The sequence below is a fragment of the Aptenodytes forsteri genome, unplaced genomic scaffold, assembly GCF_000699145.1.
Source record: "Aptenodytes forsteri isolate BGI_AS27 unplaced genomic scaffold, ASM69914v1 Scaffold38, whole genome shotgun sequence".
NCBI lineage: Eukaryota > Metazoa > Chordata > Aves > Sphenisciformes > Spheniscidae > Aptenodytes > Aptenodytes forsteri.
In genome coordinates this window covers 531,614-558,047 of record NW_008795704.1, presented here as the reverse complement: position 1 = coordinate 558,047, position 26,434 = coordinate 531,614, and the positions used below count along the sequence as shown (strand labels likewise).

At 40.2% G+C, this 26,434-nt stretch overlaps 1 protein-coding gene across 4 annotated transcripts in view; it reads right to left on the bottom strand.

The window, feature by feature from the left end:
* RALGAPB (Ral GTPase activating protein non-catalytic beta subunit) overlaps positions 1-26,434 on the bottom strand; it is a 66,020-nt gene that overhangs the window by 19,830 nt on the left and 19,756 nt on the right. Inside the window, exons 9-22 of one of the 4 annotated variants that reach the window (XM_009283248.2) lie at positions 22,324-22,359; positions 20,308-20,509; positions 18,733-18,900; positions 17,529-17,643; positions 17,146-17,293; positions 14,301-14,365; positions 13,970-14,102; positions 12,425-12,558; positions 9,742-9,924; positions 7,589-7,740; positions 5,720-5,907; positions 3,442-3,548; positions 1,666-1,818; positions 811-1,020 (exon numbers count right to left, since the gene is read on the bottom strand). In XM_009283248.2, the coding sequence (XP_009281523.1) occupies positions 811-1,020; positions 1,666-1,818; positions 3,442-3,548; positions 5,720-5,907; positions 7,589-7,740; positions 9,742-9,924; positions 12,425-12,558; positions 13,970-14,102; positions 14,301-14,365; positions 17,146-17,293; positions 17,529-17,643; positions 18,733-18,900; positions 20,308-20,509; positions 22,324-22,359 (1,994 nt within the window). The remainder of the gene's footprint in view (positions 1-810; positions 1,021-1,665; positions 1,819-3,441; positions 3,549-5,719; positions 5,908-7,588; positions 7,741-9,741; positions 9,925-12,424; positions 12,559-13,969; positions 14,103-14,300; positions 14,366-17,145; positions 17,294-17,528; positions 17,644-18,732; positions 18,901-20,307; positions 20,510-22,323; positions 22,360-26,434) is intronic. The other 3 variants (XM_009283249.2, XM_009283251.2, XM_009283250.2) reach the window with 3 other exon arrangements.

The window sequence follows — 26,434 nt, the reverse complement described above, 5'->3', positions numbered from 1 at the left end:
TGTGATCAGGGGGACGGAACACCTCTCCTGTGAGGAAAAGCTGAGAGAGTTGGGGTTGTTCACTAGAGAAGAAATGTTTTACGCTGAGGGTGGTGAAACACTGGCACAGGTTGCCCAGAGGTGGTGGTCCAAGCCAAACTATTCTATGATTCTATGACATGTGTAGTTTCATATTTATTAACTTATATATCAATAATATATAAAATATTAAGCACTTTTAGACATCATTTTTGCAAAAGCTCCATTGTCTACTTTTGTTGACGGTTTTCTGGAAGAAAATGCAATGAATAAGAGGGAGAATCCACAGGTAAAAGGCAGAATTTCAGATTAATATGGATCATCTCTATAAACTGTTGTTATTTTAACTTTAAAAAGAAAGCTCTACAACCTATATGTACTCCCAATATATGTACTTATATATGATTAAGCCACTTCAGCACAAACATCTCTGCAGAAGAACTTCTAAGGCAGTCATATTTCAGAAACTCTCAAAGTACCACCCCAAAACCTAACTTAAGCTGAGGGAATGACTTCAGGTATGAACACATGAATGCGATAGCTTATGTACCCACTGCAAAAATAAAGATAGAGCCACGTATTCAGAGCATGTTCAACTTGAGGCATGGCCTTTCACAACCCTGCTCTCAATCCTGGAAGACTGGAATCCATCACTTTATTTGATCAGACTACAGCTTAACAGTAGTTGGAATTACACAGAAGATCTTCCACTAACAAAATTTAGTTTTCTTCTTTTGCCAGACCATATGGGTACTGAGGGCATTTGCACAACGCTAAGAAGCATCAGGTCACCTTCAATGCCTCTAGTGAGAGAAACCCGAAGTGAGAGAGGAACAGGCGTGCTGTCTGGAACTCCTGTGCCGGTGGTGGGGGCTTACACTCCGTGATCGGATCAGGAAAGCTCTTCTTCCGCCACTCCTCTTCACTTTTCTGATCTATGGAAGTCTCAAAAATAATCTGCTGAGCCATGCCATTCCTCAGCTTCTCGTGTCGCTCTTCGAGCTGAAAAACATTGCATGAAATGGTGATTCCACCAAGATCACTAAGATCCACTAAGAAAACAGCTCCATCATTTAGGAAAGTTGTAAGCCACAGGCAGAGCAGCAGCTGCAACTCCACCACCAGGATGTTTACTAAAGCACTATCAAGACGACCTTGCAATGTTACAAAGTGAACATCTAAACACCCTGTTTGCATGGGAGAGCTGTTGCAAATTTATGTATCCAGTATCAGCTACAGCTTCTCCCTTTCAAGTGAACAGAAACTAAAACACATTTGGCACTATGAAACTTTAAAATATGTTGGAGATACACACCCTCCTCCTCCCCCAGGAGGTCTCAAAAAAGCCCCTTCCATTTCCCCAGAAGTAGCAACAAAATGCAAGTCATTGCTTCCTAGCAATACCAGGATATTAGGATCTGTAACAAAACATGTTGAGCAGCGCCTCCCAAAAAACACATCAAAGCATTGTCATCTTCCTGGAGAAGTGCACAGATTTCATTAGTTAGCAGAGGTTATTATTCTATTAATATGAAATTAGTCAAGCTAAAGAGTAAAACTATATACAGTAAGACATTAGTGTATGATTCATGAACAGACAAAAAACCCCTAAGAACAAAATTAACTCAGAGACTAAGAGTTACTTACTTCCTCATTCACAATTTCATGTAAATCTGGAATGCTCAAGTCAGCTTTCACAAATGGGATCTTGTCCACTTCTTCAGGAAAAGGGCGGTGCTTCACACTGTATTTCAATCCAACATCATTTTTAGGAGCTGGTCGAGGTTCTGGTACAAAAGTCTGACAAAAAAGGGGGACAGTTTTTACATTCAAGGCATCGTAACACTAGACAATACTTTATTACAATAGATGGAAAACGTTTACCACCACCACCACCAGTACACTAATCCATTACTGAGAGGTATCACTAAAAAGCATTCAGTAAGTACTTTAAACTAATAGACTTGTATTAAAAATGTGGCTGTAAATTTTGAGACACAGTTTGCCCATTTTGGTGGCTGCACTCCTGGAACCTATGAACCCTACTTACCACCTAATCTCTAAGCACTTGCAAATCCCCCCAAAAAATGGCAAGCTTACATGGCAACTTATTTTCAGCCCATTCTAACTGTATTGAGCGAAAGCTACCAGCTGTTTGAGAAGCCTCCATTTTAACCCTGCTGACTATGATGATCACAAGTCAAGCTGAGAAGTCCTGGAAGAGAACAGCAGCAATGCTGTGGGTCAGGAGAGGGATGCACTGCCAGAAGATCAAAAGGGCTTGCATAATGTATCATACTGAAATTCTGACATTGTTACTACATTATGTTCTAAACCGTTAGTCTGTAATTCAAAACTTGAAGTTACCAGTGAAAGCAACAAAAGATCTAGGTGCAGGTTTGCAGGTGCATAAGGTCCAAGCAAGCAAGACCTTTAATTACATCTTGAGTGCCGCTTTATAAATTTATTTACTACCAATTAAGCTTCAAAAGGACAAAGCTGTTAACATTAAAGTTACAGAATGCCTTAAGTTGGAAAAGTTCCCTTAAAACTGGTAAGGAAGTCGGCAGCCAGGACATGACTTCTCCTTTGGTGTGGGAGGTAGCACACTTGGACTGACACTATTTAGTGAAATGGCTCAGCTTCAGTGACAGCACAGCTCCAAAGGCATCACGTGGAGGTCTTCACAAAGGCTGCTTTGCAGAGACCAGATTCATCCAAATGTGAACGTGACAGCTGAGACGGACAGGCCCTCATTTCAGCTACATTATTATTTACTTTATTTTGCTGAGGGGCTTGTGAAGAGTTCGAAGATTTGGAAAAGTTCACAAACAGACAGGAATTTTGATAACAGGACATGCTCCACTAGACAACTGCAGTAAGAGATTTTACTGTAAAATGAGATTGGGGTATTTCTCCTCCAATATTCCTCTCCAGAGCTGTTCCAGAGTTCATCTGGATAATTTTTTTTTCACAGCAGGTTTACAGCCATCTTTGCAACACTGGGCTTTGTAGCTTGAATAGCTGTTCTCCCTGCAGCATCTCATTCTACACCTCCAGACTTCGCTGCCTCTGCTGCAAGGGCTTTGCCCGAGATCCTAAAATCAGCACCAACACTCATGCCTACACACTAAATACACTGTCCATTGCCCCATCACCTCAGAAGATGCTTTCAAAAAAAAAAAAGAGAATGCCCCCTCCCCTTAAACAAGTCTAGAAGGCAACAGCGATTTCACAGCCTGTATTTAATATTAATCACAAGTCGTAAAGAGTCACCAGAGATGTGTCACATTACCTACAGCTAAAGGCCCCGTGGCTCAGCCTTAATGTATAATCACCAGCTCTGTGGGGCTGTCTCACATTAGTGGAATTTCTGCTGAACATCTCTAAGTTAAAGATTTCTTTACGGGCTTTGACAGAGACCTTTTGATTTGCTTTAGCTCCTCTTGGTAAAAGACAGAGTTGCTGGGCCCATGCAAATCTTCCAGATGTCCCACGGATCAAAACCGTGACAGAGGGGAAAGAGTCATCTGCAAAGCACATGGGTTAAGAGAATAATACATCATCATAAATTGCAAACAGTTCACTGTGCAATAATTTAACCAGAAAGAAATGCAGGCATGATGACAGAGATTTTGTTTTCAGGGTTAACTCCTCCCTGACCCCGAAGACAATTCCTGGTGAGGAGAAGCAATCCTCCTCTCTGCAGCAGGGAAGTACTAGTCTACTTTGTGGTCTGTTCAGTAGTTGCCAGCTCAGTTTCATCATTAAAAGTAACTTTCATCCAAATTCATGCAGATCACTGTTTCTCTCCAAATTATCTCCAGGAAATGAAAAAAGATTGTCCAGCCACTGCCTGTTTAGGTAAGACAAATGACCATATGGAGACAGTTTCCATGATACTTCCATGACCTTCTGGTAAAGGTCCCACACAAAACAGCAGCAGTAAGAACAGTGGAAGGACAAGAGATAATGGTCAAACTAAGACAGGGGAAGATTCTGACTTCACATCGTGGAAGATTTTTCACCACAAGGAACAGGGACACAGAGAAGTTGTCCTCATAGGTTTTCAAGACCTATTTGGACGATGTCAGGCTGCATTGTCCTGGTCTGAATTCAGTATTGACCTTATTTAGCGCAGGAGGTTAGACTGCAGATTCCTGAGGTGCCTTTCAACTTGCACAATGGTGGTTTTAACACTGCAGAGATTTCAGTCTTCCTTTGAGACTTAAACGGCCACCGATATTAGCCACTTAGAAAAGGGATCATCATACCTCTACAGCTTTTCTTTTGAAAATTATTTATATTTGTCTTTTGTGCACATAAACCACAAATTGACACCATCAGGTAACTAGCAGACATATATTCCTTCCCCAGTATTTCATGGGAAGTCAGGGTGCAGCATAGCTACATAAGCACACATATAGACAAACCAAACCAGCTCCCTACAATCATCCACTTCAGTGATCTGCCTCAAAAGTGATCTGACATACTTGTGCATTACTGCAATTAATCTTGTAATTCAAAGGGGATTTGTAAGCAAGTCATGCACAACAAGATAATCTAATTTGAGATTCTAATAGTTAATCTAATAGGATTCCTCAGTAATGCATTTAGCAGAGGCAGAGTAAGGATGAGAATTGCTCAGCTGTTCTAGCGTGTTCTAATGCATTCTAGTCAGGAACATGCTTGCTCAAATAGACTGTGGGTGGACATGCGGCAATGGCTCCCAGCATAAGCACTTTCTGTAAGATCTGTTTAGTGATTCTCAATGAGGTTGGAGCACTCTGGACCACAACTCAAAGTAACAACTTCTCTTAGCCAGTTCATGAAGTTCTGTGCAACCTCTGTTTTCAAGACTAGTATCTAGACTCCATCCTGTCCATAGATGAGGAAAATATATCTGTGGCAGATCAGATCTAACATACATTAATCGTAAACTGAGGTAGCATATAAGAGAATTTTCATCTATTCTGTTTGGTAATGCCATGATAGATGAAGACTTAGAGGGGGATCAGTTATTCAGTTCAAAGCATCATGTAATTTAATACCAGATTTTTTTAATATGAATTCTTGTTGGTCAAAGCATATGAGGCTGAAACAAGTTAGATTCAGTTGTGAAAGCCAATACCCTGTGATAGGTCTCCTTTACAATAGGTGTAAATTGATAGAACAGGATGGTACACAGGAAAGTTATAACAGCTCCTAAGCAACTAAAACCATTTGAGCTGAAAGCACCCACAGAAACATTTAGTAACAGGAGACCTAAAGCAAGCAAAAGCAACTGTGCAAGCATAAAGATGTCACATCAACCATTTGTTGAGCACTTATCCCTATCAAGCCTCCTATACTCTTTATATTTTCATTCTTTCATGAACAAGGATGTTTTCAAAATGTAATGCTATTGCTTTTGTCCATCGGCAATAATTTAGATGGCAGTCAGCTGCAAGTATCTGATCTAACTGGGTGAAAGACAGACAACTGCATGAACAATTTGGATGGGCTTGAACTTGTTTAACTATCAGTGGCATTAAAGTTATTCCCACCACTTCATCCCAGAACAACACTCTGCTCAGTCGCACACCCACAGAACAGGTAAGCCCCTGAAATGTGAGAGATGCTTGATGAAGCACCTTTGTTTTGCAGCTCCATACAGAGAGTTTTAACCAGAGGCAGAAGGAAATGGGAAGTATGAACTTACTCTGTTCATTCCCTAGAGGCTGCTCCAACATCGCCAGGATGACACTATTATCCAAAACAAAGTAACGGAAGCTATGCTTGTTTATGGTAGGTAGACGAGAATATTTAATTAATGTGGTTTCATTCACCAAGCTGCAAGGAGAAGCAGGGCCACTGGGAGAAGGAAATGCTCCAAGTAACTGCATAATACTGCAAGTGAGAAAAAAAAGTTAAGAGTTATGACAGATTAAGAAAGCGAACTGTTCCACCCAAGCACAGACCTTCACTCCTGTTCTTCATTTGTATCTTGACACAGCAGTTACCCTATCAGGGCAAGCCTGCCCTCTCCCATCAGCTTGTTTTAAAACAGAACCAGTAACTTCAGAAACAAATACATGAAAACCTACAAAGAAGGGTACTCTGCCTACAGAATGAGTTTCTTTATAACCTAGGTTATAAAGATATTAAGATATGCTTTAAAGCATGAAAATCTGTACCCTTCCACAGCTTTTTTTATGTTCATTCTCATAAGAAGATTATGGATGATTGGAGATAATCATCCATACTTTAGCCCACTCTTATATCAACAAGCAAGACAGGGTAGATGCAATAGTTATGATTGTCTTTGCTTTCTTCAAGTACAGATTACATTAACTTAAAACCTTTTAAGAAAGGCCCAGGATCACACAAGCATGACTACCATAGATGGTAACCTTCCCTGGGAGAAAGCCTCCAGGTGTGGTCCAACAGTGCCTACCTCCTTGGAGCCACGGCCTTGGGAAGATCATAGAAGTACCCATTTAAATCATCTGAAGTTGTACAGGATCTACCTAATACTATTAGAAATGGAAAATTTCTATGGCAGGAACTAATAATGAGAGTGGTCCGACTGAAAATCATGTGATCTCAGGACTTTACTCTTAACACCACCACCCAGACCAAAAGTAAGTTTATTGAAGTCCTCCCCACACACTTTTCCACTTTACTCTGAGAACAGATAGTTTCATCTCTCTAAATGAAAAGAGAAACTTTTAGGCAACAATAAAGGTTTGTCCACAATTTCCAATGAGTAGTTGTTTTTACTAACAGTAAAGTTTATAACAATTTTATTGCAAAGCAGAGCAAAAAAGAAAGCAGCTATTGCCTTTTGCAAAACATATTTATCCTACCCATCCTCAATCTGTCCTGTCTACCATCATGCTGTTCATCCAGTAAAACAGTGCTTTTCAACTTCTCTGGAGCAAATCTCAGTTTTCCTCTCTGTGCTTCCCCTCCCCAACCCACACATTATCTGTTACTGCATTTCCAGCAGAACCTCTCAAATATATTAAAGTAAGCCCAATGCCGTGGGCAGAATGACATCCCACCCTGCCCCAGCTTACATCTGCTGCATGTGCCATTCCTTGCTGTGTTACACATGAGAGTGTCTATCAATTTCCCAATCGGTATGGGGATGACGTATCTTGTCGGGCTGAGGATAAGGAGAAGGGGGAATGGAGAGACAGGATCACTAGGTCAAGTGGGAGATAGAGGGAACTGCTGTCTGCAGAGAGGTCTGGCCAAGAACAGAATACCAGGGGCTGCAGGAGGGCTTGGGTTTTGCTCTCCCAGAGCAAAGAGAGGCATGGCAGAGGGGAAGAGAACAGGCAGGAGGGGAAGGCAGAAATCACAAGGATCTTTTTTCTGTTGAACACCTGTAATGGGAGGGGGAAGACAGCTAAGGCAGAGCACAGGAGAACCCTGCCCAAAGGGCAAGACAAAGGGAGCTTCTGCCTGACTTTTCAAATGCTCTTGCTACATCACAGAGATCTCAGCAGCTGGGAACTCCTAATTAAAACACCCTCAGACAAGGCAATGCTAAACAGTAAACATGCTCTGACAAATTACATACCACGTTAGTGTAGCTTCAGCAGCATCCTTCACTCTCATGGATGCAGGGTTTGGCTCCTTATCTCCTTTGTACTTGACCTCTTGTTCACTGCTTTTGGATTTACTTCCCGAAATGCCCAGCTCCACAATCTCCAGTACCTCTTTTAAACAATCCTAAAACACAAGAGGAACCACCTTAAAGCAGAAGCACTCTGATAAATGTCTCCAAGACCTCAGTGAAACAGTAATACACCATCGATTAAAATAAAGTACTGCTGGTAATATGAGCTCAGAAATAAAGGCAGAAGATTATTCTAACAGACAGTCTTGGAATAAGATCACATTTGCTACAGAAATGATATTTTCCCCATCTATAGATGTCTACTCATGTTTGTATTCTAATGGTATAAAATGCTCTGAATGAATATACACAATATATTCCATTACATATGTACAAAATTGCCAAGAGGACTACTAGGAGTTGCAATTGAAAAACATAAACATATTTAAAGAGAATAAATGCATTTCTGAGACTCTCTTCACAACTTTTAAGTTCTAAGCACATTAAGAATGAACTCATCTGGAAAACTGCAAGAAATCCTTCTCCAAATCTTTCAATTGCCAACAGCTTTTCATGAGTAAAATATATCATGGTATCTAATTCATACCATGTATCTAATTCATCCAAAATTATTCATCATTCGAAAAGAACAATAACAATATTCTAAAAGTACACAGCAAAGCTTCAACGAATTTATTACAGGAGAGGCCAACACACAGTAGAACCGCAGGTATGACTCACAGGTGTTGCTCATTACAAAATTGTTTGCTGAAAATACTTGGATTACTACAACAAAAGTTCAAATCTCATGGCTTGAGCTACAGAACAAAGGAAAGTGTTCTCATGAATAAATAAGTGCCTAAAATCTGAACACAAGCGGTCAGTTTTTACCACCAGAGACCAGGCAGGGTTCTATGCCTTGGCCTGTGTCCCTCCTTATATTCATAATTGAAGAGGTGAAGAGGAAGATTAAAAGTTTTCTGACAGAGCAAAATTAATCAGTGTCAAGATGCAAAGACTGGCCATGAAGAATTACAGAAGGCATTTACAGTGTTGGCTAGTAAAACAGCAGGTGAAATTCAAAGCAAATATAAGGTGAGGCACCTGGAAAATTGCAATTCTAATACTTCCAAATGCAATGAAAGGTCCTCACCTGACTATCATGACTCAGGAACAAGCTACTAAGTGTCCAGTATATACAACACACAGTATGCAACACTATCTCAATATGCAGTGATAACAAAAACAAAAAAAGAACCTAATGAAAGGAAGTAAAACATTATGCAGCTGAATAAACCCATGCTGTGCCACATCCAGGGAAACCATCCTGTCCTAGTCACCTACTGCCATGCCAGTACCCCAAAGTGCATGCAGAAAGCATCTTTAAATAAAGTCCTGCTTGTGGGTTTTCAATTTTCTTTTTTTTAATATAAATATTTTTATAGATGCTACAGAGTATATAAACAAAATATAAAGATATATAAAACATATGTTCTATATGAAACTACATTAATATATTATATAATACATATTAATATACATTATATGTAAAAATATAGAAAGATCACTGAGCTGCCTCTGCAAGGAGACCAACAATGAAAATTTGCACTCAAATTTTTTTTTTATTTATTTTTTTGAACAGCAGGACAGAAGGCTGTTGGAAACACGCATCTTTCATTTCCTGCTCTTTTCAAGCTTCCCAAGCAAATTCCATCTTGGATTGAGCCTTGCTCAGTTTCTAGAAAACTGGTTTCTTGGTGAAACAAGCTATGATTATCAAAATATTAGCATCAAAGGAATTCCGTTTTGTCTAGATGATGCTTTTTCAGGTTTTCTTTTCTTCTCTCATTTTCTAGTTTCACAAAGCAAGAAGAAAGATCAAGACATTCTTAGAAATATGAAAGGCAATTTTAAAGCCAAAAACATTCTTGGTGAATAAAGAGCAGAAATCAAAATTCAAAACTATTTTGCATGGAAACCAGTTTTGAAATTCCTAGTATACTTTTGAAAACTAAGAAAACCACATTATTTTAAAGTATCAAGAACAGACAGGTCAGGCACGAAAGGCATTACAATTTGGAGTGCTCGAAATACATACAACCAGAGACTCTTACCTTCTCATCCAGCATGTCGGGGTGCTCAGTGAGCCAGACGCAGAGGCACTGGAAAGCTGCAACGATCATGGAGTGAAGGTCACGGGAGTGGAGCGGGGCTGGGCGGCTGCACTGGTACACTATGTAGCTGCACACTGAACTAATAGCTCTCTTCCGATCAGAGGAATCAACCACCACTTTCACCTGTGTAAAGCAAGCAGGAGAGGATGAGAATTCCTCCACAAAAATCCTTCAGAGAAGAAATCGTTTTTAAAAGCATTTTTAAATGCAGTTTTAAGAAATAGGAATAAATGGTTGAGCTCTTTTATGATTACAGCTTAAAAGCTGTGGGTAAAAATATTTAACAGTGATGGATATTGAAACTTAAAAGAAAGAAATGCTGCATTGAGGTGCCACCACATTGCATGGCTTGGTTTCCAAGAGCAAGAGTGGTACCAATATGGTTTGATAAGAAACTAATTGCGAGCTGAATAAATTAGCATTTAAAACATTTTCAGCAAATACCTCTCTCTCCTTCAGCTATAGCAACCCATTCTGTATCTCTGAGAACCCACTCACTGCCAAGTCTCCCTTCCACGGGGCTTCATTCCGCTCACATAACTTTCCACTAGGCTTATTTTGTCAGCACAGTAACTTTCACCAGTGAAAAGGGACAGAAAACCCACCCTCAGACAAGCATATTGGCAAAAAACTCCATAACTCCTCTCCCAAAACTCACTGCAAAAACCCCTCAGCTTCTCCCCCAACTCAGGGCTTCAGGGAGCAAGGCTCCAGACCGGAGGGTTAGTGAAGAGGTATGTACACTGAGTACACTGAGGCATGAGGATCTACATTATAAAACTAAAGAACTGAAATTCTCTTCTCTTTTCTTCCCAACCTGTAACTTGGCACAGGAACAGTCAGTTAAAGGTGGATCTTTCTACTCTGTAGCATTTGACCATGCCATATAAAGCTTTACTCATTAAGGTGCACCCTTATTCAAGCAGGAAGGTGGATGGTCTTGCTGGTGACAACACTGGAGCCAGGCAGCTGTACTCCACACAGCGGGGCGGGTGACAATTCAGAGCCCTAGGACGAAGGCAGCATTTCCTTCAGAAGTGTAAGATCTATGGCAAATAGAGTCCCCTCAAGATGAGCTTATGAAAAGCAGGTTGGTGAACCAGCACTCTTGCAGGAAACAGGATTTTTTTAATTTACCAAGTCCCACTAATATCCTGGTGCTGAACAGACAAGACAGGGCAGCCTCTAACCTGAGAAGGGCTTTGGAAATTGTCACCTCCAAATGCACAAGCAGAACTGGTTCTCCAACTCCACAGTAAGAGGTGATCCCTTTCTACCTTCTTTATTACGAAGGGGAAAGATATCCAAGATACCCGAGAGGAAGAATTACTTCAGTTGCAAGAGAATTATACAAAGATTACAATATTTAATATTAACCTGGGCAGGCATTTGAAAAGATAATATATTTCCACATTTCCATCTCATTGCAAGCCAAGAAAAAAACCCAAAAACCTGGCTTAACCACACAAGCTGCAGGAACCCCTGGTTCTGTATGACGCTCTGTAAGACCCAATAACCATACATTAATTCATTGCAGAACAGTTTCAAATGCATCCTTCAGCTTATGCTACTGCAGTAATAAAATAAGCACCCAGTCCAACATGGCTCAGTGCTGACTCCACGCTCTAAAAAAATGCCTGAGACATGCGTATTTCAGAGAGATCTGTCAAGTTCCCGGGGGAACGCGTCAGGAAATGCTGAACTGTCACACCAGGTCATGGTGGCTGCTGTAAATACACTGGACTATTGCTTAACAAGTGTCATGAATTCCAGCTTGGGGACAAGAGCCCTCAAGCAGAAAAGGGCATTTTACTTCTCAGAGAGCCCCCCCACCCAGTAGTTTTACTTCAGTTATTTGCTGTTGAATCAAGGAACTGTGTGCAGATAAAGCTCTGCAGAAGGTGACACCTTCATATTAGAAATACACTATCATTTTCTAAGCTCAGAAAACTATTTCCAAGGTGAGATGGAAGGGGAAAAGCAGGTACAACGCTTGAACAACTTAATTGCCCTTTCTGTAATACTCTGGCATATTTGCAATCTGCCAAGTAACAGCAATAAAAACTCTTGTTTCTAAGTCTGGTTACACAGTGAACAGACAGACTGGCCACCCAGCCAAGCAAAGCTATGATAAACGGTTCACAGTGGGGTTGAAAACTAATGGCCCAAGCCCCTACACTGCCACTGGAAGCTTAGTGGCAAGTTTTTCCTCAACTGTGTAACCTAATATGGCAGATGCATCCCCTGTAGTGTAAAAAACAAAACAAAACAAAAACCAAAACCAGACACGCATGGGAATCCATGAGAGAGGTTAGGAGCCATCCAGCTAGCTCAACAAAACCAGCCAGAATTGTACAGTAGAGCCACATGTATCTGAACAAGCCACCCTGAGCTTCACTTTCAGCCAACAGGCATTTACAGGGCACACATCGTTTGAGCCACAGAGCATTTACATTAGGAGAAGATGAAGTACAAAATGAATACTGTTTTTTCTCATGTCCAAACAGAACATTTGCTGACAAACTCAGACAGACATCTGTTTGGTGGCATATGACTTTCACCTAAACAGGACTATAATCACCCTTTGAGAAGAGGCCAGAGCACACAAAACTTCACCTCTCACCTTTGCCAGTCCAGACAGAAGCTCCAGTGCAGCCAGAGAGATACTCATGTCCTGCCTCCACTGTGAGTTGAGTCTTTGGGTTACCAGGTGAATACTACGTATCAGTAGTCCAGCAGCTGTATCTGTATTAAGAGCTAGGATATAACCCAAATATCACATACCACAGGGAGGGAAAATAACTAAGCATTAGTGACAATAAGCAAAGCACAAGCACAAGCCAAAGCAGCCACAATACACACATAAAATAAAAATATACAAAACCCAGAATCTAGAAGTTGGTTTGGTCACTTTTGCACAGGCTAACTCCCTTATATACACCACCAGACATTATACAAATCATTCAGACAAGCTTATCTCTATTGTTTTTAAAAAGACATTTTGGATAATCCCAGTAAAAATAGACCATCTTGTTTTCAGTTCTCTTGTTTGAAGCATCCTGCTTCAAATTCTTTTCATAAATTTCATACACCCTTACCTTCTGTGCATAGGAAAAAAGGTCCAATAAAATGAATATTACAAAAATGTCTTTCAAGTTATGTCACGGTTTAAAGTCTCAATAAGTCAAATATTTAAAAGATTTTTTTTTAATCTTACAAAGGGATATTTTTACAAGGACTTGTCAATGAAAACCCATACAAATTAAACACACAATTCAAATGGTGTGCTGAAAACTAGCACTTTAATAATTTCAAACACAAATCCTGTAGGGAAAGCACCAACATCTTAATATGAACCCCTAGAATACACTGAAGTCTCTCCTACTAGCTCCCTCCTCTCCTTAGTTATAGAACTAGAGGAAAAAAACATTTTTGGTTGGTAAGAAGAGTTGTCAACCTAGGCTACAATATAAAAAAGGTGATCTGTTCTCACATTTATTTGGTCAACATCAGTTAAACTGAAGACCAAAGGCTTAAGTTAAATTCCAGGATCTTGACATTCGGCCAGCTTACCACACACAGATTTAGTAGAACATGAATTTTTTTTACAAAGATTCAAAAATGCATGGTACAAGACATAGCAAACTAATGTTAATTAAGAAATTCTCTTGTTATAACAAATGACACATCACAAGCATTTTGCTTACTTGCTTGATAAAAACAGGAGTCCCCCAAATGCTCTTTAAATATAATTTAAGAAAAGGTGCTGCAAGAGTCAGGCAAGCATTTGGAATGCTACCAAAATGAATGCAGCAAGTAATTTACATTTGGTGTACACTTATCCCATTATTGTTCATGAAAACTAAGTGTCTTGAAAACATATGCTGAAGTAAAGCAGTTAGCAAAAACTTCCTTTTTCATAAGCTTTTACATTCTTATTTCTGAAGTGTTCAGAGTCCCTTAGTAGGATTAAAAAACAACCAACAAAAGGGCACAAACTGGCAACAAACAAAGGGGCTATCCACCCTGGGTTCAAAACACCCATGCATATTAATGTGTTAGCCAGAATTAGGAACAAAAAAAAACCGCAAAAAACATCACCCTGGCATATAGTGACAGAGGTTTGTTTTGGTGTTTTGTTTTTTTTTTCCAGAAGAGCTATCCTTACCATAATCCCTCAGAAGGGCTTGTGCCGGTCTCTCACTATCTGGTGTTGTGGGCTCCGTACTGCCTCCACTTGCAGTGCTAATGCCACTGTTAGTACGACTGTGGCTTTTAAAGAGGTTGTTTTCACCACCGTTCTGCAAATTGAAAGTCAGTTTTGAGCGATGAGAAGATTTTTCTGAGTAGAGTTCCCTATACCAGAGGATGCTCTCAGATACAATGGAGAAAAAAAGATGATCAAACCTCAAGATGCTAACTGAGCACCTTACAACAGCAGATAAAATGACTAATGCATTCTTTCTGAAGTGGTAACTTCATAAACAAAAAATACTTACCATTTCCATCTGACAGCCAATGGCTTCCAACAGTGCTGAATCTTGAACAATATTTAACATTGCACCTGAAGAATCAGATATGAGAAGGTAACTAAAGACCGCAGTAGAATATTCACTGCTAAAATTTACAAAGAAGCACTGAAGGTCTAACATACAGGATTGCCATCCTGTTTTATAAAAACTCTTATAAAGAGTTTTATAAGACACAGAATTTGCTTCAGGCTTTTTTTTTTGGAGCAGATGAGAGCTGAGAGAGAGTGCTTTCAGCTATTTTAAAAATGCTTTGAACATAGGTTTTTCAGATTCCTCAGTTCAGAAGGATTTTGGTTTCACAGAAGGGCTGGAATCATTCCTTGTCTCCCATCAGATTGTGCTAATTTAAAAACTCAGGTTACATTTAAGGGTATCTACTGACTCTGTGAATAAAATAACAGTATTTGTTAGATAACTGAGAGCGCTAAAATGAGCTGTGTAGCCCAAAGCCACCTCAAGGGTTATACAGTGCTGGCCTTGGCTACATTCTTCCCTGGCACAAAGAGGCTCCCTTCCCCAGTTTGGCCACTAGGAGCCAAAAGGCAGCTAGTGACTGGCAAACAAAACATGTTTTCAAGTCTTAATGAACTAGCAGTACAGACAACGACCTGCTGGAAGATAAAGTGAATAATGTCTGGTCCATTCAGCAACCCTTAAGACATCAGCGCAACGGACCACACTTGTTCTCATACTGATCTGTGATGAAGGAGTTTTATTTTCATAAAGACATTTCTGTCCCTGCCCCACAAAAAAAAAGGCTAATATTTGCATCATTGATAATTTGTGGGTTTGTAGAGCAAATTAAAAATTGCTTTCATTTCAATCTGGCTAAAATATAAACACAATTTCCTAAATCAGGAGGCCAGTGCATAATCTGAGGTGGGATACACTGAAATTCTCTCTACCTGGAAGTCATCCCCAGCCTCTCACTTTCCGTGCTTTGTTTTCCATCAGTACCCAAAATACTGTATTGAGAAAGCTGAAGCTCTAATTGCAGGGGTTAGCCAACCCTACTGCATCCAAACTAGCCAGCAGGTAGTCATCTCTTTCATCTTGAGAGAGACAACTACACACAAGTGTAACACACTGTTAAATTAAAATTGCCAATGCATTCAGGGTGCCTTAGGTCAACTTGCATGAACAGCCTGTATCTGCCTGGCAGCACCACCCCCAGGCGACGAGGAAAGAAACAGTAGACCTGTAACAGGCTGACACTGATGCACTCAGTGGCATCAATTTTAATTTGCTACTCCCTCCCAATGACTGTTTAGGAAAACACCACTTGCTATATGAAGGGAAATGCACCACTCGCTGTCAAAAATTTAGTGAGCAACTGGAAACAAACACTGATTTTATTGAGAAGCTGGTGGCATGTGTGAGAATCTGGCTAAACTGGAGATCCATGAATCCTTTCCAACTAAAGCCAGCAGGAGATAAACTCCTGTTTCCATATGTGAAGTTAACAACAGAAATACAGGGGAGATGGACTGGTATGGACTATCATGGAAGTAGTAATGGTAAAAACCATTTGAGGCAGAATCATAGAGGTTGGAAAAGACCTCTAAGATCATCGCGTCCAACCGTTGACCCAACACCACTACCCACTAAACCATGTCCCTAAGTGCCTCATCTACTCAAGAGCATCTACCCAGCCGGATGCAAACACCAACTCGCAGCAGAGGCGTACAGGAATGCATGGGTAGGATTTAACAGAGCATCACCCCATGGTTCCCAAGGTGGTGCAACCCCCTGTGCACCGATGCTCTGTAGGTCTCGCTTGGAGGATCACTTTGAAACCATAAACATCCTCATCCCTTCACCAGCAGTGGCTGCAAATCATTCTTTCAAATCATTCTCCCTTAGACTTCCACTAGTAAAGAAACTATCTCAACCACTGCAAGGAAACTTTCCAAAAGTCTCTGCAGACTGGATTTGTTTCCCTTCACTTCATCACTCATGCCATTTTCTTTCCCTCCCCTATTAATCAGGTAGGCTCTCCCAGAACAAGGCAGACACCTCCCACCACAGTGCAAGTCTGTTCCCTTTTTAAACAGACAAAAGGAAAGTGGTATTGTAATTACTGAAGGACAAGAACACCATAATGTGGAAAAAGGCACTTCTAAATAAAGAGAGAAAAATACGGGGGGGAGAGGGGGGCGGGAATAAAAGGCAAGTACATTTTTTACTGGTCTGAAAATATATTTAGCTCGACAGATTATGCACTATTCAAGTTTTCAGCTTCTACTTACTTTCTGAGTATTCAGAATAATGTTAATACACTCATTACCTCAAAGAACAGGTTGTTGCCGAACTATGATGCATCTCCAGACTCTATTCCAAAGCTTTTGTCTGAGGATTTACACAGTGCTAAACAAATGTCATCTGTATTCTGCCAGTGCTGGACCACCAGTCACCCAGTATTTCAGTTTGTTTCTAGGCTTAATCGTACCAAAAAACGAAAGCGTTTCCTGTAACCCGTTAGTCAAGAATCCTTCCCAATATTAAAACAACATTTTTTCCTATTTCGATTCCTAGTTATGACTGACTTTTCCTGCTGGAATGCGCTTTACTTCCACCTCTACTTTTCAAGTACTATTCCACATTTCTAAAAAGAGAGAGATTACTTTAACGAAAAAGTGAGGCTTTTCAAGATGTTCCCATAGTATGAGGGAGATTATACAGATGACAACCTGCCAGGAATTTCATCTTTTTTCTTGCAAAGCAACACATGACTAATAATCTGTCCTGGAATAATTTGGTTTAAGACAGACACTTCTATAACACAGTTAATAAATAAAAAAGTTGAAATAACCTAGTATCATTTGAGTGTTGTTGGGATCTGTTTCCGTTTGCAAAGCTCCTATAAGTATATTCACAAGCCTCAGCTTCAAGGAAAGGAAGGTTACTGGCTTATCATATGTTGAGCTGTCATCATTGCTGAATTTCCCTTCCAGGACAACCTAAAGGAAAAATACATTTATTTCAGTATCAATTAGAGATCACACCAGCATGGTATTGGTTTCAAAAGTCAATATCCACAGCATACATTGCTACTGACAACTTTTAATACAGTCGCTCTAAGAATTTCAGTGCTAAATAGAACACCAAATAAAACCCACAAGTCATCCAAATCCCACTCCAAAACAACCAGGAAAACAAAAATGGAAACGCAAAACAAAGTGGTAAGTTTACTACCTCAGACTTTATGGTTCCAAAGTGATGAGGGAGAGGCAACAGAGACAGCAAGATGTTAATCGAAGCTCTTCTTAGCTCTGTGGGGTTTACATAGATTTTAAACTTTGAGAGTTCTCTGCAAATCAAAGCATCATACAGTTAATCAACTTTACACAGGCATTTGGAGCCAAATTTAATTAAGTTAAAATTAAACATACAGCCACCCAGTGGTCTTAAATAATTTCCAGTATACAATGTAGCTGTTTCTGTCTAGGCTCAGGATTTTTTTTTTTTTTTTTTTTAAACAGCAGCAATAACACAATGAATTCATGCAGGAACCATCACTTGCTAAGGATTCTGTACCCCATACAAAAGCAATGAGCTGATGAAAGTATTATTCATATACTGCATCTTCAAAGCAGGAAGTTTCGGTCATGAGCCTCTACTGGCTTATTACAACTCAAACCCACCCAGGATTATCAGAGATCCGCAGAATATGCTCATGCACATATTGCATAAAACACCAGCTGCCTAGCAAACAGATCAACTTTTGTCAATAGCCACCAGCAAATTCTTCTACTCCTAAGACCTGTCCAAAAGAAGCAGTGGCTCAGATTTAAGCCCAGAAGATAAATAATACTTTATGCATAACTTCAAAATGAAATGCAGTACCAAGACATAAAACGTATGTTGAAGAAGGCATGCACAGAGTAGTATTAAGTTAGCAAAACATCCAGAAATCTATAAAGCTCTGACAAATGAGGTTCTCTCTTCTGGTTTAAGAATCTACTCCAATTTCACCAGCCTGTCTAAATTATCAATTTTTCTATTTAATGATGTGTAAGATTACTGTCTTAATCAATTCACTGCAGCAACAGCCACTAATGAATATCCTGTGAAATTTTACTTAAAAATCAGTAGGCTTTCAATATATTTGAGCTAAATCACTCCTTTTCCCTATTCTTTCCATCAGTGAATATATAGATAACAACTCACATATTTCATTTAAAATAAGCACTACTGTTGCTTTAAAGAAAATTGCATTAAGTAAAATTAAAAATTAGAGCTTATGAAGTGCTGCTATTATCACTATCAAATACATACACAGTGTGGGGCCCACATTACAGAATTCCTTCAGTGAAAGCTACTCAGGAATGACAGAAACCCCAGAAGATAAACACCTCCCCACATTTCTGATGATATTTATATGGAAATAGCAATTTACCTGTCAGGTAAAATAGTTTCAAGAGCCGAAATGAAATAAGGAACCACGACATCAATCCCTTTCAGGTCACAGCAGAACAAAGGAGGGGAGTTTAAAATAACACTGGCAAGAACGGGGTGGCAAATGAAATCTGCTATCTGCAAACCCTGAATTAAAAGCATGTAAAATCTGACAAAGAAAGATAAGATTAAATTATTTGCACATAAAAAGCATCAGCATCCCACATGAACAAGAATGTGCAGCCACTATTTGATCTTTTCTATATAAAATAAAGTTTCAAAATCAGAGCTAGGAAACATTTATATGAGCTTTCCCCCCAAGTTACTTTAGCACAGGCAAACACACCTAACCAGCTTAACAAAAAACCCCTCACAAATCACATGTATTTCATGTGAAAAGCCAGTGCAGCACAATTTTATTGAAACCTCTGACTTTTTGCAACACACGGACTGGGAGCTGTGCAAATACAGCCCAGATGTTTACTAACAGTGCTTGGATCATGTGCTCTCCCCACTACTCCCTTCCCCATGTAAGGATGGGAGTGAGACCTTGATTTTAACTCCCCAACACAAGAAAAATACTACGAAATCTTTCGGGGGCAGGGGGAACAGGACAGGACACACTAATCAGCAATTTGGAAAATGAGACTAAACATAGCCATCATAACCAGTTCACAAATGAAAAAGCAGGGGGGCAGGAACCTAGCTGGCCATCATCCTAAAGCAGTTAGTTTCTTTTGCAGTTTGGAAACAGGTTGGAAAAGATTTGGGTTTTTTTTTTTTTTTTTTTTTTTTTCTAAAAGGCTTGCAAACACAGAGGAATCTCACTGACTGGGTAAGAGAAACACAAGCTATCTATACACAAAAAATTACAACATGCAAGAAAACATAGTTCAGTCTTCCAGGAAGTTTTGATGCCATCTGGGACAAATGTATCTGAACAGTTTGAGAGAGTCATGATTTAAAGTTGATTCTCGGCCTCTAGCCTTTACTATTTCACTTTTTAACAAAAATTTGGAAAAAAGGTACACTGATAGGCAAGATTGCCTTATTTTATTAGAAATAAAACTGTAAGCAGAGGTAGTTCAGAATACAACTGTTTTAAATAATGGAATATTAGTGCATTTCTATATTTAAAGAAAAAAAAAAACCAACCCACAAACACATTCCACCCCAGTGTTGTGGTGTTTGACAACATAAGTCTAATTTTTAGACATGGTCTAATAAAATGTCCGAAGTCTCACGTCTGCACACTCATTTTTTCCATGTGAACAATATTCAGTGACAAATTAAAAAAAACACCAAACCCAAGAGTTCCTTCCAGCTGGGAGGCACTTTAAGGGACCTCCCTTCAAATGGAACTTGAAGAAAACCCAATGAAAACCAGCATCATGAGAAGATGAAAGGAAATCACTATTCGGTTTAGCCAGGAATCCCCACCTACAGCATCTGAAGGCTAACTGTTTTTTTTTGAATTGGCAACACAAGACTCAGACAGTAAATGAATGCTATTCACAGTGAATTAATTTGCACCATAAAGTTATACCAATAAAGCAACTGGAAGATAGGTTAGTACCGGGATAGGTAAGCTGGCAATATTTCCTCCCCAGTCTTCTTGCTACAAAATATCCTACACAGTGTCCCGCATGCCTCTGCCCTTCCCGCTTCATAGTTGTCTGGGAATTCACTCGCATCAAACATGGGGTTGGAAGCCACCGTGTCTGTGGACATTTGCGATCCTTTCCGGCGAAACTCCACGCTAGCTTGAGTTGCTATAGCTGGGAAGAGAAAAAACAGTGTTTCACCGCTTTTGTTAACATATATAATAGGCTCATGGGATCCTGGACACAAAGATCAAGTCAAATTTAGTAGTTATCATGAAGCTGTTAGTTCACTATATTGGAGTCAGTGCCTCTGTTTAGAAAGTATTTGTGGGTGTAACTAACTTTTTCTTTATAAGGATGACAACAACTGACCTTCATATTCTAGAGCCTGTCCCAACTTTCTGCTGGGAAGAGTATGCTTATATCCAATATTAGCTTCCTACCCTCTCTGAAGGACAAGGATCTTCCCTCACCTAGTTCTCATCTCCAGAAAAATGAAGTACCACCTTGCGCCTTGCTCCTTTAAAATGCCAAAAAAAAACCATTTAGACAGTGCCATTACTGAGACCTCCAAGCAAGTGCTTAATTTTCAACTGGACAACTAATCTCTTATGCTGCTCTAACACCAAATTGCTTTGATCCAATTTTGTTGTATAAACATACTTATTAAAAAAAATCCAAAAATTCTAAGGACCCATATCAGAAAGAGAAGTTTGCTGAAACCCACTCTCCTGATTCAGTCCCTTTCTCCTCACATGACTACTGAAATCACCAAATAAATCTGAGGTTAGACAGCCTCCAGACAGCAGCTACCAGGGAGGCTGGCCCTCTCCTACTCCCTATCCCACAATACGCTCCACAAAAGTCTCTCAGGAGCCCGCTGTTACCTACACGGGACGCGGTTCTGCCGAGCTTTGTGCTCCCTCCCTGCAGGACAGTTCTGCCAGCCCAAACCAGTTGAATTCATGTCTTTCTAGAGAGATTTCTGGTCCCCTTTGACACATCAGTATCATGTGCATACGATGCAGGAGGCCACTCGCTTTGCTGGCTTCATCCTTTCTTCCAGGATAATAATCAAAAAAAGATACATTGCTCTCAAGGTGATTTTTTTTTTCCCCCTGCTTTTTTCGCTTTTTCCTTGGACAACTTCACTCTTGGATTACTAACGGCAGAAAGAGCACGCTCCTTCTTATTTTTAGCTAAGACTATGTTGATTTTCAAAACTTTTATAAGCTACAAAACCAAACAACAGATAATGTGTGCTCCTAACAGAATCATGCCAATGTAGTTCCACCAGTACCAGAGAACTTCCTCTATCTCAAACCTGGGACACTGGGGAACATCAGGTTCACAATCAGTCTTGCAAACAAAGACCCATTAACACTTCGACAGTTGGAATACTTGTTAATTTACAGGTAGGGGGGTTTTTTTGGTTTTTTTTTGTTTTTTGTTTTTTTGTTTTTTTTTTTTTTAAAGGAAACGTCCTAATGACAAGTGTCTAACTCTTAATTTTGTCTTTAAATTCGTGTTTTAACCTACTGTTACCTTACAAATTTTCATGACATAAGTAGCAAATAAGCACAAATCTTTATGCATCTTCCCATGAGCCATTTTTTGTCCTAAATAAACTACCCAGCAATATATTGTAGTTGGAAAAAAACACTACATGCACAATGCATACAAATCAAACACTAGGTCTGTAAAATAAGCTTTAAGTAAAAAAAACATGGTTAGTGCAAAGTCCTGAAACTCATGACATGATCACAGACTAAAGTACAGAAAAGATGGGACTGATTCAGGCAGATTAATTTGCTTTTGCCAACAATCCTCCCCATTCAAAAACACACACAAAAAAATTACTTGTCTTTTTCAAGTAAAAGTGCAAAAGCTACAAGAGACAATGAGAATGAATTTACAAATAAAATATGGGATTATGGAAAAAGAAAAGCATGACCGCAATTAAGGAAAAGCTACTGGTTCCTACTTACAAGATTTATAAGAAAGAAGAATTTGGATAAAAGATGCTGCAAGATAATAGAAATAAAATGGAAACAAATCAAAGGACAGCAGTAGTTATAAAATACTTTTAAGATGGTGAAATCGTAATATAAGTTAAGAAGCTTTTAGCTTTTTTAAAAAATAGATTAAAAGCTTTATGATATAGCAAGCTCGTTAAACACATAGGAAATTGGCATTCAGGTCCAAAATTATGGTTTTGAAAGTACCATGCAAAACAATGAACAAAAAGTTACAAAATACTAATAAGATTTAGAGCTGTTCATATCAATGTACATCAGTCCTTTAAACGGATGTATTAACCCTTCCCAGCTCAAGTACCTTTCCCTGTGTTGCACTGTATACGGAGTACACACCAGGCTGTGCTAAGGCTTCTGTGACGTGGGGTATGTCTCGTAGGGGGAAGGTTACTTACCTGCAGAGTCTTCTCAAGGCAATACTCCTGCTTCCAAACCGTGAGTTCCTGACCGTATTACAGCTCTGTCTTCCCTAACCCAAGTTGCTAACAACCCTTAACAGCAGCCAGTATACCCAGGCATGCCTCCCCTGACCACCAGCTCAATCAACAATCTTCCAAAGCAGAAATAAAAGGCAGAACACTACCAGAAACATCAACATCTCAAAACCAATCTCCAGCAAAAGAAGCGAGGAAAGACTCCAGTAGCCAGGTACCAGGAGAGAATGCCACTACCTCATAAGCGCTGCTTCATTGAGCATACAGGGTCAGATCAAGACCTGTGACCAGGCCTCTCAGCAATACTCAAGATGTCCCTAATCAGGGCTGCTTATAGTTTGCTCCTAGACCCCCAGAAACATTCTTTGGGACATTAATATTAACGACAGTAGGGCCAGAAGAGATGAGGGTAAAACTATACCCCAAGACTCCCCCACTGCCAACAGCACCTGGGCGATACCAGCAACCCTCCTAGGTAAGACTGCTTCAGCTGCTGTAACACACACAGCTGGCAGGCTTGTGACTGACTTCTTTAGGTACAAGGATTAAGAATGAGCCCATCAAATTGGAAGATTCAGTCGCTGAAATGGTGGCACAAGGTATTCATGAGCTTCTCCCAATTCTCAAAAGTTGCTGAAGACGGCAACTAGCAGCAGCATGCACCGTATGGCCAAGCTTGTCTAACTGAAACACATCCTGCCAGTGAAGCTACACACGGCACATGTACACACACCCCAGAGCTGCCATATTCAGGGTTAACTTCATAAAGGCTTCATAGTGAATTTCTTATGAAAGAGTTCTCAAGTACCAATCACAGGGAGCTATTTATGCCACACTAACAGCTAAATAAATACCATGCAGCCATCTAATTCTAAAGACTACACCAGCAGGATGCAGTTCCTTTCAAACCAACTACGCATTTTCGAACAGATCATTTTTCCTCTCTCGCCACAATACAGAGTAATGTTCATTAGCTGTCAGCCATAAAGCTTCACCATCAAGGTCTCAGTGGAGAAACTAAAGCCTGATACAGGACAGTCGAGGCACAAAAGCATTACACCAACAATGGCAAGATCGCTGTTTTGCTTCAGAATCCAAACACCACCACAAGACTATCTTGAAGGACGGGGCTCAGAGCAAACAGGAAGACTGCTTTCCAGGTGATAAACTCCACCAGTACTCAGGCATATACAGATGACCTCCAGCTAATCTTGTGGGAGAGAACAAGTCTCTTTTCCCAAAGAGAGACAGACAAAACCACAGCAACCACAAACGTGAAATACGTACAATTACCCTGAATCATGCAAGGGTTGGTACAAGAAGCTTACTAATGAAGATGGTAGAAAATTGAACCACAGTGGGGCACCAGTTATATTCACAGAACTAGAGAAGAGTTGAGGCTGGAGGAGACCTCGAGATGATATAGTCAGTGCTACCCCCCTATCCCCCTAAAGCAGGGTCAAGTGGAACAAGCTCAGTTACCCTTCCACCCATCCAGACATTTTTTTCAGCTCAGAACCTACAAAAAGCTGCACATTTTTTCCACCACTGTCATTTTTCTTGACTTCCTTTCTGGAGGTTAAAGAGTCCGAGAAGTAAGATATCTCCAGGACAAGGAGAAAAGCAAGGGTAGATAGGTACTCATTCACATCAGCTTTGATCAACAGCTCTTCACTTCCTAAAGCTCATCAAAAAGACTTATGTTGTAAGATGGGAGAAGGATGATGTGCTAGTCCATGTGAATCAGCAGGGTTTGTTTAAAAGAACTGAACTAAATTCTGAACTAGAACTTGAGACCACAGCTCATCCACAGAGTTACTTGTTAGACACTCGCATTCAGCTCAGGAATAGCTCTTTAGAGATCATGTCTCATGGGTTCTCATTGAGAATGTGTCACATGACAGAAGAGGAATAAGAAACACATGCTAGAAAATGCAGTGTTCCACAAAGGTGTCCCATGGCAGGGGAACTCTCTGCAGGACCAAGGAGCAATCTGTATCAAGATATTTCGCCACTTCCTTTTTCAAAGTGGTCCTCAATCTTCCAGCCAGCAATGAAACAGAGAAATCGTATCGGAGAGCTATGAGAGAAGAAATTCTTAACTGCATGGCATTGAAACAAACTGAACATCAGAAGGGTTTAAAGCTGCTGAGATCTTATACAGCTGCAGTCCCAGACCTAAAAAAAATAGTACGTGTGGGCCAGTGGAAGACAGTACTACATAGCAAAGCTGATTTTAAGTAAAGACACTTCCCAATCATAAAACATTTAAAGCATCCATAAAAATAAAAGTGCTTCCTGAAGCTAACGCAAAGATTATCAACAGCAGTGTCAAACATGGTAAGAATATTCAAGCTAGTATCAAAAGCGTTACTGTACCAGGCTACAGAGGATAGCAGGTGGACCATGATATACAAGTATATAGTCAACCTGCAGCCAAAAAGAAGTCTTGTAACAGGCAGATTTATTTTTATCCTCTTTCCTAAGGGTAGGGATTGTGGCAGCTAACTGTCCCTTCTCTGCTGCCCTCTTTCTTCAAGCCACATCTATATTGGGTAGCATGAGCAGAGGCAGGTGGATGGGCACAACATGCAGATCTGATTATTACTGATGGGCCCTACTCGTGTGATGGAGAGGGACCACAGTACACAACCCTCCTGGGCCACCTCATCAGTCCAGCACAGCACCGCCTGCCTTACACTGTTCAAGGAGGAAGAGACTTCACCTGGAGGCATCAGGCTTCACAGATTAGACTCCCAGAACAGAAGCTTTCAATTTGGACTTAAACCTGGTTTAAAAGACACCGATGCTTCAAGCCAACAGAAACTGCAGAAGCCTAGCGCTTTACAAGTCTTGCTACATTTTCTCACCTAAAGCAGAGGCTGAGCAAAAGGATTTATCCAAAAGGATAAATCAGGCAATACGACTTTAGTGCCTCTCTACAAAGTTTCAGCAGTATGGGTCCATCTTCAGTTTGCTCTCGTCTGACAGCCTGCCATGGCATTGCTGTGACCAGTACTTTACACAGCGGTAACAACACTCATGGCATCCTGGAAGAGCAGCAAACACTTGACTAAATTCCTAAGTTAATTCTGTCTTCCAAGTTGCTAGAAAAGCGGGACATAACACAGCCAGTTTTCTGGGTCTCCACCAATGTAATTCTCTCAGATCCACTGCTGCTAATAAATGGCAGAACATGTGACGTGCAAGGACTGGTCTCACTATGGACAGCTCTGAAGAGCATGGAGGAGGAACAGATTTCCCAATAGTTGTTTCTAGTTTTCAGGAAGGTAGTAAGTCCCTCTGTAAGGCTAGCAATATGACAATTTTCTGACTGCTGTTAGGCAACTTAAGACATTGCATATACGAATAGAAGGCCCTGGAACCCCTTCAAGGAAGTCAATTGTTTTGATTTTGAATGACTGTGTACTTCTGCTAGAATCACAACACCTCTGTTTACAGATGACACTTGCATAAGCAGCATCTCAGCTGACATCCTCTTCAGGTTAAGCACTTCATTAAAATTGCTCAAGGTACAGGTTATGTCAAAATTAAAATCATAGAATCATAGAATCATTCAGGTTGGAAAAGACCTCTAAGATCATCGAGTCCAACCATCGACCCAACAC